Raw genomic sequence first — 18095 nt, 5'->3', positions numbered from 1 at the left:
TAAGTCTCCTCTTAACCTTCTTCTCTCCAACGAAAACAACCTCAAGTCCATCAGCCTTTCCTCATAAGATTTTCCCTCCATACCAGGCAACATCCTGGTAAATCTCCTCTGCACCCGCTCCAAAGCCTCCACGTCCTTCCTATAATGCGGTGACCAGAACTGTACGCAATACTCCAAATGCGGCCGTACCAGAGTTCTGTACAGCTGCAACATGACCTCCTGAGTCCGGAACTCAATCCCTCTACCAATAAAGGCCAACACTCCATAGGCCTTCTTCACAACCCTATCAACCTGGGTGGCAACTTTCAGGGATCTATGTACATGGACACCTAGATCCCTCTGCTCATCCACACTTCCAAGAACTTTACCATTAGCCAAATATGCCGCATTCCTGTTATTCCTTCCAAAGTGAATCACCTCACACTTCTCTACATTAAACTCCATTTGCCACCTCTCAGCCCAGCTCTGCAGCTTATCTATATCCCTCTGTAACCTGCTACATCCTTCCACACTATCGACAACACCACTGACTTTAGTATCGTCTGCAAATTTACTCACCCACCCTTCTGCGCCTTCCTCTAGGTCATTGATAAAAATGACAAACAGCAACGGCCCCAGAACAGATCCTTGTGGGACTCCACTTGTAACTGAACTCCATTCTGAACATTTCCCATCAACCACCACCCTCTGTCTTCTTTCAGCTAGCCAATTTCTGATCCACATCTCTAAATCACCCTCAATCCCCAGCCTCCGTATTTTCTGCAATAGCCTACCGTGGGGAACCTTATCAAACACTTTGCTGAAATCCACATACACCACATCAACTGCTCTACCCTCGTCTACCTGTTCAGTCACCTTCTCAAAGAACTCGATAAGGTTTGTGAGGCATGACCTACCCTTCACAAAGCCATGCTGACTATCCCTGATCATATTATTCCTATCTAGATGATTATAAATCTTGTCTCTTATAACCCCCTCCAAGACTTTACCCACTACAGACGTGAGGCTCACCGGTCTATAGTTGCCGGGGTTGTCTCTGCTCCCCTTTTTGAACAAAGGGACCACATTTGCTATCCTCCAGTCCTCTGGCACTATTCCTGTAGCCAATGATGACATAAAAATCAAAGCCAAAGGTCCAGCAATCTCTTCCCTGGCCTCCCAGAGAATCCTAGGATAAATCCCATCAGGACCCGGGAACTTATCTATTTTCAGCCTGTCCAGAATTGCCAACACCTCTTCCCTACGTACCTCAATGCCATCTATTCTATTAGCCTGGGTCTCAGCATTCTCCTCCACAACATTATCTTTTTCCTGAGTGAATACTGACCAACAATATTCATTTAGTATCTCGCCTATCTCTTCAGACTCCACACACAACTTCCCATCCCTGTCCTTGACTGGTCCTACTCTTTCCCTAGTCATTCGCTTATTCCTGACATACCTATAGAAAGCTTTTGGGTTTTCCTTGATCCTACCTGCCAAATACTTCTCATGTCCCCTCCTTGCTCGTCTTAGCTCTCTCTTTAGATCCTTCCTCGCTACCTTGTAACTATCCATCGCCCCAACTGAAACTTCACACCTCATCTTCACATAGGCCTCCTTCTTCCTCTTAACAAGAGATTCCACTTCTTTGGTAAACCACGGTTCCCTCGCTCGACGCCTTCCTCCTTGCCTGACCGGTACATACTTATCAAGAACACGCAGTAGCTGATCCTTGAACAAGCTCCACTTATCCAGTGTGCCCAACACTTGCAGCCTACTTCTCCACCTTATCCCCCCCAAGTCACGTCTAATGGCATCATAATTGCCCTTCCCCCAGCTATAACTCTTGCCCTGCGCTGTATACTTATCCCTTTCCATCATTAACGTAAACGTCACCGAATTGTGGTCACTGTCCCCAAAGTGCTCTCCTACCTCCAAATCCAACACCTGGCCTGGTTCATTACCCAAAACCAAATCCAACGTGGCCTCGCCTCTTGTTGGCCTGTCAACATATTGTGTCAGGAAACCCTCCTGCACACACTGTACAAAAAACGACCCATCTAATGTACTCGAACTATATCTTTTCCAGTCAATATTTGGAAAGTTAAAGTCTCCCATAATAACTACCCTGTTACTTTCGCTCTTATCCAGGATCATCCTCGCCATCCTTTCCTCTACATCCCTAGAACTATTTGGAGGCCTATAGAAGACTCCCAACAGGGTGACCTCTCCTTTCATGTTTCTAGCCTCAGCCCATACTACCTCGGAAGATGAGTCCCCATCTAGCATCCTCTCCGCCACCTTGGTACCGCTACTGCTCTTGACTAGCAGTGCCACACCTCCCCCTCTTTTGCCTCCTTCTCTGAGCTTACTAAAACACCTAAACCCCGGAACCTGCAACATCCATTCCTGTCCCTGCTCTATCCAGGTCTCCAAAATGGCCACAACATCTAAGTCCCAGGTACCAACCCATGCTGCCAGTTCCCCTACCTTATTTCGTATACTCCTGGCATTGAAGTAGACACACTTCAAACCACCTGCCTGAACACTGGCCCCCTCCTGCGACGTCAAATCTGTGCTCCTGACCTCTATACTCTCATTCTCCCTTACACTAAAACTACAATCCAGGTTCCCATGCCCCTGCTGCATTAGTTCTATAAAATTCTAACAGGACGCGACAGGGTAGATGCAGGAAGGATGTTCCCAATGGTGGGGGAGTTCAGAATCGGGGGGTCACGGTCTAAGGGTACAGGGTAAACCATTTAGGACTGAGATAAGGAGCAATTACTTCACCCAGAGAGCAGTGAGCCTGTGGAATTCTCCACCACAGAAAGCAATTGAGGCCAAACATTAATCTCTTTACTCCCAAGAACTACGTCTAACTCTTCCTTGAAAACATACAAAGAATGCCATGATCATCGTGAATGGTGGAACAGGCTCGAAGGGCTGAATGGCCTACTCCTCCTGTTTTCTGTTTCTATGCACAGAGATACACCAAGCAATGATCAGATCGGGTAACATATGTAGCGACCTGTCTTCTGCAGGCAAAAGGAATATATCCAGATGTTGCACTTTTTTTTTGAATAAACAAAAGTATGGGGAATAATAGCTCTCTGGAGATTCGCCATGGCAACAATTTGACCAGAGTTGACTTGCCAACCAATCAGCACCCATTTTCTCATTGTTGTTTCCTTTGAAATTTGGCATTCTTGTGTTGTCTTGATGAGTACAAGACAAAAAGCTTCAACAGCATGCCTCACCTTTCAGCAAGACTATGTTGATTTTAATTGGTTTGTTACAGCAAGAATTTTAAATGTGAAATCTTGTCCAGTAATTTTGTTTCCATTGGTGTCGTGGGGGATTCCTTTTGTAAATAATTAATTAGTTTCTATGGGGATCGTACCACGAGTTTCGATGTTTTCTAGTGAAGTTAAGTAAGATTTTTAAACAATAAGATAGTCTATTATTTGGTTTTTATGATAGTTAAGATCATTCCTATTAATCGAACTACTGCAGATTGTGTATAATGGTAGTATGGCTGTTTTGAAAGAAAATTCAAAGTAGAACAATCTGCTTTAGGTATGTAAATCTTGTGTTCATCTCTGATTGGTTAATTAATAGAAAGAAAAGAGTGGGATTAATGGGTTTTCTCTGGTTGGCAATCAGTAGCTAGTGGTGTCCCTCAGGGATCAGTGTTGGGCCCACAATTGTTCACAATTTACATAGATTATTTGGAGTTGGGGACCAAGGGCAATGTGTCCAAGTTTGCAGATGACACTAAGATGAGTGGTAAAGCAAAAAGTGCAGAGGATACCGGAAGTCTGCAGAGGGATTTGGATAGGCTAAGTGAATGGGCTAGGGTCTGCCAGATGGAATACAATGTTGACAAATGTGAGGTTATCTATTTTGGTAGGAATAACAGCAAAAGGGATAATTATTTAAATGATAAAATATTAAAACATGCTGCTGTGCAGAGAGACCTGGGTGTGCTAGTGCATGAGTCGCAAAACGTTGGTTTACAGGTGCAACAGGTGATTAAGAAGGCAAATGGAATTTCGTGCTTCATTGCTAGAGGGATGGAGTTTAAGACGAGGGAGGTTATGCTGCAATTGTAAATGGTGTTAGTGAGGCCACACCTGGAGTATTGTGTCCAGTTTTGGTCTCCTTACTTGAGAAAGGATGTACTGAGAAAGGAGGGTGTGCAGAGGAGATTCACTAGGTTAATCCCAGAGTTGAAAGGGTTGGATTACGAGGAGAGGTTGAGTAGACTGGGACTGTACTCGTTGGAATTTAGAAGGATGAGGGGGGATCTTATAGAAACATATAAAATTACGAAGGGAATAGATAGGATAGATGCGGGCAGGTTGTTTCCACTGGCGGGTGAAAGTAGAACTAGGGGGCATAGCCTCAAAATAAGGGGAAGTAGATTTAGGACTGAGTTTAGGAGGAACTTCTTCACCCAAAGGGTTGTGAATCTATGGAATTCCTTGCCCAGTGAAGCAGTAGAGGCTCCTTCATTAAATGTTTTTAAGATAAAGATAGATAGTTTTTTGAAGAATAAAGGGATTAAGGGATATGGTGTTCAGGCCGGAAAGTGGAGCTGAGTCCACAAAAGATCAGCCATGATCTCATTGAATGGCGGAGCAGGCTCGAGGGGCCAGATGGCCTACTCCTGCTCCGAGTTCTTGTGTTCTTATTCCTACCTAAAGTTAGATCACAGTTTTATTTGTTGATGTCAGATTTGGTTCATTTTTTTGTGTTGTAATGTTTTATGCTACTTGATACTCAACTCACAGGAAGAGGCAGAGCTGCGTAGCGATGGAACAAAATCCACCATAAAACCCAGCCAAATGTCAGTTGCCAGAATTACATGTGTGCGAGGTCAGGGACCGAATGAAGGTGTTCCTTTCATTGACGATTACATCTCCACACAAGAGCAGGTAATGTGATGATGCCCATGGTGGTCCTGGCCTTGCTGTCTAATTTGGTGACCTGTATTTTTAAGTTGAGATATAGAAGTACATTGTTTATATTACGAACCTAAATTATTAGAGCATTCAAATTGATCTATTGTCCAACACTGGCGGAATTCTCTGGTCCCCAGCTGTGAGTTTCTCGTATGGGTGCCATTCGCTGGTGGTGGGATTATATCCTCCTGCCGCTTGTCAATGGGATTTCCCATTGAAACTACCCCCAAGCCGCCAGGAAACCCGCTGGTGGGTGTGCTCTGTTAGCAGGAATAGTGAACGCTGACGACCAGAGAATTCCGGCCACTGTATCCTCAGTAATAAAAACAAAGTGCTCGAAAAACTCGGCAGGTCTGGCAAAAACCTGTGGAGACCGAAATAGAGTTGAACTTTTGTGTCCAAAATGACTCCTCCTTGGACTCAAAACATTAACTCTGTTTCTCTCTCCAGCTGCTGCCAGACCCGAGTTTTTCTAGCACTCTTTTTATTTCAAATTTCCAGCATCGGTAGTATTTTGCTTTTATTATACTGTATTCTCAGTTTTCAGCCACAAAGCAAAGAGGCCCCAAATAAAGAACAAGCATCTTTGCTGGAGAGGAAATCTTTCCAGCTCAGTGCAACATCGAACTAGCAGCATGTTGGTCACTCCTTTTGAGCTCCAGGATCTGCAGTCTGTCAGAAGAAGATAGGATACTTTCTGTACATTAAATGTACAGAGACTATTTGGCCCATCATGTCCATGCCAGCTAGTCCAATTCTCCTGCCGTTTCCCTTTGGTCCCTTACATCTTTTCTTTTCAGGGCAGCACGGTGGCACAGTGGTTAGCACTGCTGTCTCACGGCGCCGAGGTCCCAGGTTCGCTCCCGGCTCTGGGTCACTGTCCATGTGGAGTTTGCACATTCTCCCCGTGTCTGTGTGGGTTTCGCCCCCACGGCCCAAAGATGTGCAGGGTAGGTGGATTGGCCACACTAAATTGCCCCTTAATTGGAAAAAATGAATTGAGTACTCTAAATTTCTTTTTCTTTTTTTTAAATCTTTTCTTTTCAGATAATTAACCAAATCATAGATTATCATAGAATTTACAGTGCAGAAGGAGGCCATTCGGCCCATCGAGTCTGCACCGGCTCTTGGAAAGAGCACCCTACCCAAGGTCAACACCTCCACCCTATCCCCATAACCCAGTAACCCCACCCAACACTAAGGGCAATTTTGGACACTAAGGGCAATTTATCATGGCCAATCCACCTAACCTTCACATCTTTGGACTGTGGGAGGAAACCGGAGCACTCAGAGGAAACCCACGCAGACACGGGGAGGATGTGCAGACTCCGCACAGACAGTGACCCAAGCCGGGAATCGAACCTGGGACCCTGGGGCTGTGAAGCAATTGTGCTATCCACAATGCTACCGTGCTGCCCATAAATACGTTTTGAAAGCCACAATGTGAATCTGCCCACACCACACGCTCAGACAATGCAATCCAGATCCTAACCACTCGCTGCATGAAAAATGTTTTTCCTCTTGTCACCTTTGATTCTTTTGCCATTCACCTTCCAGCAGTGTTCTCTGGTTCTTGACCCTTCTGCTGGGAGCAATTTCTCCCTTTCTATTCTGTCCAGACTGCCCATGATTTTGAACATCTATCAAAGCTCCTTTCAGCCTTCTCTTTTCTAAGGTGAGCACAGTAAGAAGTTTTACAACACCAGGTTAAAGTCCAACAGGTTTGTTTCGATGTCACTAGCTTTCGGAGCGCTGCTCCTTCCTCAGGTGAATGAAGAGGTGGGTTCCAGAAAGATTCAAAGATGCCAGACAATGCTTGGAATTTTCTACGGTGAACAGCTGCAGTTTCTTTAATCTACCCTGTATTTTTTTTTTCATTTCATTTGATCCCTAATCCCTGGAACTATTCTTGTAAATCATTTCTGCACCTACTTGAATGCCATGACATCCTTTCTAAAGTGTGGTGCCCAGAATTGAAAATAATACCCCAGATGAGATCAAACCAGTGTTTTATAAAGGTTCACCATAACCTACTTGCTTTTGGACTCTATGCCTCTACAGTAGGTCCCCACTTACTTGACATCATTTTACATTGTTAATACAGTAGTGTCAATATATCCATTTAACTTTGCCAGTTCACTTTAACGTCATTTTGGACAGACCTTCCTTTCTGTGGCCCGCTAGCTCAGCTGACTTTACCCCAGCACTTCCACCCTCAGGCCCTTTTTCCCCCTACCCCACTCCTGGCCTTGCCACCCCCGGGACCTGTTTCCCGCCTTCTGTCCTTACCCTATTCTGGGATCTGTTCTTAATTTGTTCCCTTCTGGCTCCTGTCTGAACTCTCACGCATCCTGGTCGCCATCTAGTGGCAGAAGTTGGTTGGTGCAGTTAGTTCTGGGGCCTCAGCTGCTATCTGCACCAACCGACCTCTGCTGTTAGTTGGAGTCTGGTCAATCTATAAATACTGTCCAGTAGGTGAGTGTAATTTTTGAAACATTTTACATTTATGGTATATTGTATTTCTTTTACTGTACATTTAGTGATGTATTTTATTTTGTGAGTTATTTTAATTAGGAATGCATGGTGGTGCACATGCATGTACGGTATTTCAACTTGTACACTGTTTTTCCGGGCAAGAAATGTCGAACGAAATCTAGCTCCGGTTTCCATCGAAATCAGTGTTAAAGCCAATGATTCACTTAGAGTTGTGGTTTTCAGGAGTGCAACCACCAAGAGTGAGGATTCCCTGTGTTTATAAAACCCAGGATCCAATAGGCCTTATAAACCACTTTCTCAACCTACATAAGAACATTAGAACTAGGAGCAGGAGTAGGCCATCTGGCCCCTCGAGCCTGCTCCACCATTCAATGAGATCATGGCTGATCTTTTGTGGACTCAGCTCCACTTTCCGGCCCGAACACCATAACCCTTAATCCCTTTATTCTTCAAAAAACTATCTATCTTTATCTTAAAAACATTTAATGAAGGAGCCTCAACTGCGTCACTGGGCAAGGAATTCCATAGATTCACAACCCTTTGGGTGAAGAAGTTCCTCCCAAACTCAGTCCTAAATCTACTTCCCCTTATTTTGAGGCTATGCCCCCTAGTTCTGCTTTCACCCGCCAGTGGAAACAATCTGCCCGCATCTATCCTATCTATTCCCTTCGTAATCTTATATGTTTCTATAAGATCCCCCCTCATTCTTCTAAATTCCAACGAGTACAGTTCCAGTCTACTCAACCTCTCCTCGTAATCCAACCCCTTCAGCTCTGGGATTAACCTAGTGAATCTCCTCTGCACACCCTCCAGTGCCAATGCGTCCTTTCTCAAGTAAGGAGACCAAAACTGAACACAATACTCAAGGTGTGGCCTCACTAACACCTTATACAATTGCAGCATAACCTCCCTAGTCTTAAACTCCATCCCTCTAGCAATGAAGGACAAAATTCCATTTGCCTTAATCACCTGTTGCACCTGTAAACCAACGTTTTGCGACTCGTGCACTAGCACACCCAGGTCTCTCTGCACAGCAGCATGTTTTAATATTTTATCATTTAAATAATAATCCCTTTTGCTGTTATTCCTACCATAATGGATAACCTCACATTTGTCAACATTGTATTCTATTTGCCAGACCCTAGCCCATTCACTTAGCCTATCCAAATCCCTCTGCAGACTTCCAGTATCCTCTGCACTTTTTGCTTTACCATTTATCTTAGTGTCGTCTGCAAACTTGGACACATTGCCCTTGGTCCCCAACTCCAAATCATCTATGTAAATTGTAAACAGTTGTGGGCCCAACACTGATCCTTGAGGGACACCACTAACTACTGATTGCCAACCAGAGAAACACCCATTAATCCCCACTCTTTGCTTTCTATTAATTAACCAATCCTCTATCCATGCTACTACTTTCCCCTTAATGCCGTGCATCGTTATCTTATGCAGCAACCTTTTGTGTGGCACCTTGTCAAAGGCTTTCTGGAAATCCAGATATACCACATCCATTGGCTCCCCGTTATCTACCGCATTGTTAATGTCCTCAAAAAATTCCACTAAATTAGTTAGGCACGACCTGCCCTTTATGAACCCATGCTGCGTCTGCCCAATGGGACAATTTCCATCCAGATACCTCGCTATTTCTTCCTTGATGATAGATTCCGGCATCTTCCCTACTACCGAAGTTAAGCTCACTGGCCTATAATTACCCGCTTTCTGCCTACCTCCTTTTGGAAACAGTGGTGTCACGTTTGCTAATTTCCAATCCGCCGGGACCACCCCAGAGTCTAGTGAATTTTGGTAAATTATCACTAGTGCATTTGCAATTTCCCTAGCCATCTCTATTAGCACTCTGGGATGCATTCCATCAGGTCCAGGAGACTTGTCTACCTTTAGCCCCATTAGCTTGCCCATCACTACCTCCTTGGTGATAACAATCCTCTCAAGGTCCTCACCTGTCATAGCCTCATTTCTATCAGTCACTGGCATGTTATTTGTGTCTTCCGCTGTGAAGACCGACCCAAAAAACCTGTTCAGTTCCTCAGCCATTTCCTCATCTCCCATTATTAAATCTCCCTTCTCATCCTCTAAAGGACCAATATTTACCTTAGCCACTCTTTTTTGTTTTATATATTTGTAGAAACTTTTACTATCTGTTTTTATATTCTGAGCAAGTTTACTCTCATAATCTATCTTACTCTTCTTTATAGCTTTTTTAGTAGCTTTCTGTTGCCCCCTAAAGATTTCCCAGTCCTCTAGTCTCTCACTGATCTTTGCTACTTTGTATGTTTTTTCCTGGCTATATGTGCACTGCGTCCTTCAATGATTTGTGCACATATATCCACAGATCCCCCACTCCTGCACCCCTTTTGGACTTCTATCCTTCATTTTTTTTGTTGCCTCTTCTTGTTCTTCCTCCCAAAATTGATCACTTGCTACATCTCTGCATTAAATTTTATCTGCCATATGTTCGTCCATTCCACCACTCTTGAGGTCTGTCTCTGTCCTCCTCAAACTTGTGCCTTGTACATTGACATCCGCATCATTAATGTAGATCAAGAAAGGCAGTGGTCCTAATACCGACCTCTAGGGAACCCCATTAAATACCTTCCTCCAGTCTGAAAAACAACAATTCACCACTATTATCGGTTTGCTGTCAGTCAGCCAATTTCATATCCATGCTGCCTCTGTCCCTTTTATTTCATGGGCTTTTGATAAAGTGACTTATACCAGGCTTGTCAGCAAATGCCTTTTAGACGCATATATACCCACATCAAGGGGCAGCACGGTAGCATAGTGGTTAGCACAGTTGCTTCACAGCTCCAAGGTCCCAGGTTCAATTCCCGGCTTGGGTCACTGTCTGTGTGGAGTCTGCACGTTCTCCCCATGTCTGCGTGGGTTTCCTCCGGGTGCTCCGGTTTCCTTCCACAGTCCAAAGATGTGCAGGTCAGATGGATTGGCCATGATAAATTGCCTTTAGTGTCAAAAAAGGTGAGGTGGGGTTATTGGGTTAAAGGGATAGGGCGGAGACGTGGGCTTAAGCAGGGTGCTTTTTCCAAGGGCTGGTGCAGACTCGATGGGCCGAATGGCCTCCTTCTGAACTGTAAATTATATCAACCACATTACCTTCATCGACTCTAGCTGTTACCTCATTTTAAAAACTCAATCAAGTTAGAGTAATAAGATCCACCGTCAAAAAATTTATGTTGGCTTTACATGATTAGATTTGATTTATTGTCACATGTACCGAAGTACAGTGAAAAGTATTTTACTGCGGCCGAGGGAACATACATAATCAACAGAATACTTTGACAAATGGTACATTGACAAACATGATTGGTTACAGTGCGGAACAAGGGGCCAAATGAAAGCAAATACATTTCACATTTGACAAGTTATTTTTACTTTTGTCCCAGACCTTTTCTAAAAGTTTTCCCATCACTAAAGTTAGACTAATTGGCCTGTAGTTGCTGGGCTTATCCCTCCATCCTTTCTTGACCAAGGATGTAACATTTTCCATTCTGCAATCCTCTGGCACTACCCCTGTAACTAAGAATTGGAGAATGGCTGGTACCTCCGCAGTTTTCACCCTTCTCGCAGTATCCTTGGATGCATCTGATCCAGTCCTGGTGACTTATAAGAACATAGGAGCAGGCGTAGGCCATTTAGTGCCTTTAAGCCTGCACCGCCATTCAACTAGATCATGGCTGATCCTATATTTCAATGCCATCTTCCTACACTATCCCTGTATCCCTTAGATGTCTAGATACAATGACCATCATCAAACCCTGCTTGGAACGTTCCCAATGACTCAGCCTTCACAGCCCTGGGGTAGAGAATTCCAAGGATTCACCACTCTGAGTGAAGAAATTCCTCACTAAAATAAAAGCCGAATACTGCAGATGCTGGAAATCTGAAATAAAAACACACAATGCTGGAAAGACCGGCATCTGTAGAGAGAGAAACACAGTTTCACAGAGTAACATATGGACTCAGTGTTATCCCTGTTTCTCTCTGCACACAGGCTGCCAGCCCTGTTTTTCCAGCATTTTCTTTTTTCATTATTATTGAAGAAATTCCTCCTCACCCCCACAACCCAAAGATGTGCAGGGTAGGTGGATTGGCCACGCTAAATTGCCCCTTAGTTGGAAAAAATGAATTGGGTACTCTAAATTTTTTTTTTAAAGTATAGTAAATCTCATTGCAGAAAATGCTGGGAAAGCTGAACAGGTCTAGCAGCATCTGTGGAGAGAGAGAGACCAAGTTAAAGTTTCGAGTCCATATGACTCTCTTTCAGAGCTGAAGAGAGGTAGAAATGTAATGGATTTTATACAGTTGAAGCTGTTGTTGGCACCGATATGGACCATGACCTCTGGTTGTTTACCCACCCCCCTCGAGGTGCTCTGCAGCTTCTCGGTGACGTCCTTAACCCTGACACCAGGAATGCAACACACCACCCTGAAACCGCAGCTGCAGAAAGGCTTGTCTGGTCCCCTAACTATAGAATCCCTATTAACATTGCTTTCCCAATTCCAGTCGTTTATCTGAAAATGATCTTATGTGCTTATTCCACAAGTTTGTCTTTTTGAAAATAGGTTGTGGACTACCTGACTCAGTATTCTGGAATCAAACCTGGGGACCTTGATGCCAAAATTTCATCCAAGCACCTAACCACCTTGAAGTCAACATACCTGAAACTGAGATTCCTTATTGATGTTGGAGTGAAGTTCGTGGGACACGGGCTGCAGAAGGACTTCCGAGTTATAAATCTTATGGTCGGTTTAAAACGTTCTTCGTTCTTAAACAGAATACTTTTAAGATAAACCAGCTGTAATGACATCCTGTACTGGTGGACATTTCGACGGTTTTCCATCAAATCTTGCCATGTTGGTAGCTGGCCCCTAGCTGTTGTCGCCATTTTTATGGCACTACCAAAGAGAGAAAACAATGTTAAAGACAGAGCCGTTCAGTGAGGAAATGTTAGAACATAGAACATAGAAAAATACAGCACAGAACAGGCCCTTCGGCCCACGATGCTGTGCCGAACCTTTGTCCTAGATTAATCATAGATTATCATAGAATTTACAGTGCAGAAGGAGGCCATTCGGCCCTTTGAGTCTGCACCGGCTCTTGGAAAGAGCACCCTACCCAAACTCAACACCTCCACCCTATCCCCATAACCCAGTAACCCCACACAACACTAAGGGCAATTTTGGACACTAAGGGCAATTTATCATGGCCAATCCACCTAACCTGCACATCTTTGGACTGTGAGAAGGAACCGGAGCACCCGGAGGAAACCCACGCACACACGGGGAGGATGTGCAGACTCCCCACAGACAGTGACCCAAGCCGGAATCGAACCTGGGACCCTGCAGCTGTGAAGCAATAGTGCTATCCACAATGCTACTGTGCTGCCCTTAAGAACAAATTAATCTACACTGTATCATTCTACTGTAATCCATGTACCTATCCAATAGCTGCTTGAAGGTCCCTAATGTTTCCGACTCAACTACTTCCACAGGCAGTGCATTCCATGCCCCCACTACTCTGGGTAAAGAACCTACCTCTGACATCCCCCCTATATCTTCTACCATTCACCTTAAATTTTGTCCCCTTGTAATGGTTTGTTCCACCCGGGTAAAAAGTCTCTGACTGTCTACTCTATCTATTCCCCTGATCATCTTATAAACCTCTATCAAGTCGCCCCTCATCCTTCTCCGTTCTAATGAGAAAAGGCCTAGCACCCTCAACCTTTCCTCGTAAGACCTACTCTCCATTCCAGGCAACATCCTGGTAAATCTCCTTTGCACCTTTTCCAAAGCTTCCATATCCTTCCTAAAATGAGGCGACCAGAAGTCCCTCTGTTAATGAACGCTAGCACATTCTTCACAGCTCTATCCACTTCACAGCTCTATCCCCTTGAGTGGCAACTTTAAAAGATGTATGAACATAGACCCCAAGATCTCTCTGCTCCTCCACATTGCCAAGAACCCTACCGTTAACCCTGTATTCCGCATTCATATTTGTCCTTCCAAAATGGACAACCTCAGACTTTTCAGGGTTAAACTCCATCTGCCACTTCTCAGCCCAGCTCTGCATCTATGTCTCTTTGCAGCCGACAACAGCCCTCCTCACTATCCACAACTCCACCAATCTTCGTATCGTCTGCAAATTTACTGACCCACCCTTCAATTCCCTCATCCAAGTCATTAATGAAAATCACAAACAGCAGAGGACCCAGAACTGATCCCTGCGGTACGCCACTGGTAACTGGGCTCCAAGCTGAATATTTGCCATCCACCACCACTCTCTGACTTCTATCGGTTAGCCAGTTTGTTATCCAACTGGCCAAATTTCCCACTATCCCATGCCTCCTTACTTTCTGCATAAGCCTACCATGGGGAACCTTATCAAATGCCTTACTAAAATACATGTACACTACATCCACTGCTTTACCTTCATCCACATGCTTGGTCACCTCCTCAAAGAATTCAATAAGACTTGTAAGGCAAGACCTACCCCTCACAAATCCGTGCTGACTATCCCTAATCAAGCAGTGTCTTTCCAGGTGCTCAGAAATCCTATCCCTCAGTACCCTTTCCTTTACTTTGCCTACCACCGAAGTAAGACTAACTGGCCTGTAATTCCCAGGGTTATCCCTATTCCCTTTTTTAAACAGGGGCACGACATTCACCACTCTCCAATCCCCTGGTACCACCCCTGTTGACAGTGAGGATGAAAAGATAATTGCCAACGGCTCTGCAATTTCATCTCTTGCTTCCCATAGAATCCTTGGATATATCCCGTCAGGCCCGGGGGACTTGTCTGTTCTCAAGTTTTTCAAAATGCCCAACACATCTTCCTTCCCAACAAATATTTCCTCGAGCTGTTTCACACTGTCCTCTCCAACAATATGGCCCCTCTCATTTGTAAATACTGAAGAAAAGTACTCGTTCAAGACGTCTCCTATCTCTTCAGACTCAATACACAATCTCCCATTACTGTCCTTGATCGGACCTACCCTTGGTCTAGTCATTCTCATATTTCTCACATATGTGTAAACGGCCTTGGGGTTTTCCTTGATCCTCCCTGCCAAAGATTTTTCATGCCCTCTCTTAGCTCTCCTAATCCCTTTCTTCAGTTCCCTCCTGGCTATCTTGTATCCCTCCAGCGCCCTGTCTGAACCTTGTTTCCTCAGCCTTACATAAGTCTCCTCCTTCCTCTCAACAAGACATTCAACCTCTCTTGTCAACCATGGTTCCCTCACTCGACCATCTCTTCCCTGCCTGACAGGGACATACATATCAAGGACACGTAGTACCTGTTCCTTGAACAAGTTCCACATTTCACTTGTGTCCTTCCCTGACAGCCTATGTTCCCAACTTATACACTTCAATTCTTGTCTGACAACAATTGTAAACCCCCAATTGTAAACCTTGCCCTGTTGCACGCACCTATCCCTCTCCATTACTAAAGTGAAAATCACAGAATTGTGGTCACTATCTCCAAAATGCTCCCCCACTAACAAATCTATCACTTGTCCTGGTTCATTACCAAGTACTAAATCCAGTATTGCCCCTCCTCTGGTCGGACAATCTACATACTGTGTTAGAAAAGCTTCCTGGACACACTGCACAAACACCACCCCATCCAAACTATTTGATAAATGTTGTATTTCATTTCAATACAGGCTGTTTTGTTATAGATACTTATTCTTGGGGTGGGAGGAACCTGAGACGATTTTTCAAAAGCACTTGAATCACAGCACAAAAACTGGCCACTCAGCCCATCGGTTCTGTACTGACATTTTTTCTCCACAAACCACCGTGGTCTATTCTGCTTTTTCTTTCAACCCATATTCTCTTTGTCTAGCAACTGTCTTGTTCTCTTTTACTTTAACTACTGTTTGGGGCAGAGAATTCCACATTTGAAGATTTGTTTTGTGTAATTTATTTAGTTTTTGTGATCATCAGTTGGTTCTCCCCTGTTATCATTTTGTCAGTTTGTTCAACCGTACAGTGAAGCTTGCTAATACATTGCTACATGGCATCCAGAGATTTTGGGTTTAACCAGTGCCAGTCCTTTCTAAATGATGGCAAAACTAGAACAAAGGAAAGCACTGATCCTTGGTGAATTCATTCTTAGATTTGCTGCATTATATCCGCAAAGGTATTTTTAAAAATGCGAACGCTGGAAAAACGACAAGTCTGCCAGCACCAAAAGAAAAAAACTACAAAGGTATAAAAATAAGTGCTTAAGATATGTTAGTTTAATAATTGACAATATTGTCACAGCCCGGATGAAACCCACGCAGACACGGGGAGAACGTGCAGACTGCACAGACTGTGATCGAGCCGGAAATTGAACCCGGGACCCTAGCGCTGTGAAACAACAGTGCTAACCGCTGTGCTATGTTGCTGCCCAATAGATTAGAGTTATATATTCGACGGCAGCATCGTATTCCCTTCAAAGGGAGACCAGCATCTGTGCCCATTTAATCTTTTCCAGGAAGATCTGTAAATACTAGGGGTGATTTTTAGGGCAAACTCAACTGACGTCAGTCCCAAATCTGGAAGTTAGTTGGGTTTTGGTATGAGCTGCATCGTTTTTGACAGGAGATATTCAATGGGACTATTTATGTAATCATAGAAACAGGAGGAGGCAGTTTAGATCCTCGAGCCTGTTTCCCCATTAAGTGAGGTCATGGCTTATCTGTAACCTTTCTCCATATACCGACCTTTGCCCCATAATACCTTTGGCTAACCAGAGTCTATCAATCTCTGATTCGAAATTAACAATTGACCTGGCAACAATTGAAAGAGAGTTCCAAACTTTGCCACCCTTGTGTGTAGAAATGTTTCCTAAATTTACTTCACTGAAAGGTCTGACTCTAATTTTTTAGATTATGCCCTCTCGTCCTTGACTCCACAACCAGCGGAGGTAGTTCCTATCTACCTGTTCCCCTTAGTATCTTGATAACTTTGATCAAATCACTCCTTAATCATCTTAAGTTCCAATCCTAGTTTGTGTAATTTCTCCTTGTAATTTAACGCTAGGAGTCCAGGTAGTTTGGGGGGGGGGGGTGGTTTGTTAGTTCAGATGACTAGAGTGTGGTGCAGACTGACACCAATGATGCAGGTTCAATCCCTGAACCGGCTGTGGTAGCTCATAGAGACCTGCCCCTTGCTTTACCCCCATGCTGGATGGGGAATGGTGTCCCTCTGCTATATAACCACTCCTCTAACATAGACTGATGCCTATGGCCCTTCATGGATGATGAATAATTATTGCCATTACCAGTCCAGGTATCATTCTGGTAAATCTATGCTGTACTTTGTTCAAGACCAATATATCCTTCCTAAGGTAGGGTGCCCAGAACTGCTCACTGCATTGTGTTCTAACCAATCAAATCACTACCGAATCACTAATTAATGCAACTTTGTTTCCATCAAGGTAGTTGGCACTTATTGCCCATTCCTAGTTGCCCTGAGGGTTTTAGAAGTCAACTACGTGGAGTCACATGCAGGCCGGTGTGGGAGGTGCCGTTCCCTGGAGGATATTGGGTTTCCCTTAATCTGGAGTTTTCATGGCCATTTACTGGTACTGATCCATAAATTGCCAGATTTATTGAATTCCGTTTTATATTTTGCCATGTTGGGATTTGAATTCATGACCTCTGGGTTGCGAGTCCAGAACCAGAAACACTAGACGACAATAACGCCAAGACTGGAGTTATTTAAGCTGGATTCACTGGCTGTTTTTTTTTTTGATGCACCACTAAGTATCATTGTTGCTCTTACTGGGGGGTTATTTTTATCCCTTCCTGTCTCTTTTTTTTTTAAATTTAGAGTACCCAATTATTTTTTTTTCCAATGAAGGGGCAATTTAGCGTGGTCAATCCAACTACCCTGCACATCTTTGGGTTGTGGGGGTGAAACCCATGCAGACACTGGGAGAATGTGCAAACTCCACACGGACAGTGACCCAGGGCCAGGATTCGAAACTGGGACCTCAGTGCCGTGAGGCAGCAGTGCTAGCCACTGCGCCACATGCCGCTCTCCCTTCCTGTCTCTTTTGAAGGTACTGGCCCCTGTTGGGATGAAGTTCTGTAGTTTAGCTGACACGATACAAGTCGTCGTTTTTTTTACAAAACGTTTTATTGAGGCATTTATAATTTTAACATTCCAAACAACAGACTTCCGGTGGCGGCAATGAGGGAGTAGGTCGCACATTTGGTGGCTCCCGTTTCGGTCGGACTTTTGGACCTGTTCCCCCGACTTTTTTGCGCTTTTGAGCGCGGAACCGGAAAGCAATAGTACTCAGTCACTGAACCCATACAGAGTTGTATGGACTTAAGAAACCGGAGGGACCGTAAACAGCAGAAGAAGTGGTGGAGGCTTTGAGAGAGACCAATATGGCCGATGTCCAGAGCAAGGCGCCGACAGCCCAGCCAATGGAGCAGCTGCTTCAGGCCATGCAGGAGGGCTTTTTAGTTCTGAAGTGCAATAACTTGGAGCCGCTCCAGATGTCGATGGACCGATTGGAAAAAAGGCTGGATGATCAGGCTGAGAAGCTGGAGAAGACTGTGGAGGAGCAGGCCGACTTTCAAACGGTAGCGGACGTGGAGATTCAGAGGTTGAGGGA

The 18095-nt window shown here is 44.4% G+C and overlaps 1 protein-coding gene across 3 annotated transcripts in view; it reads left to right on the top strand.

Annotated features, from left to right (window-relative positions):
- The window catches only part of pan2 (poly(A) specific ribonuclease subunit PAN2), a 231809-nt gene that overhangs the window by 107437 nt on the left and 106277 nt on the right, over positions 1-18095 (top strand). For all 3 annotated transcript variants that reach the window (XM_072494068.1, XM_072494070.1, XM_072494069.1), the window contains exons 22-23: positions 4779-4922; positions 12044-12223. In XM_072494068.1, coding sequence (XP_072350169.1) covers positions 4779-4922; positions 12044-12223 — 324 coding nt within the window. The remainder of the gene's footprint in view (positions 1-4778; positions 4923-12043; positions 12224-18095) is intronic.

This window comes from Scyliorhinus torazame, chromosome X, assembly GCF_047496885.1.
Source record: "Scyliorhinus torazame isolate Kashiwa2021f chromosome X, sScyTor2.1, whole genome shotgun sequence".
Classification (NCBI taxonomy): Eukaryota; Metazoa; Chordata; class Chondrichthyes; order Carcharhiniformes; family Scyliorhinidae; genus Scyliorhinus; species Scyliorhinus torazame.
Note: the sequence above shows the minus strand (reverse complement) of the source record. Positions and strands in the feature narration are given on the sequence as shown.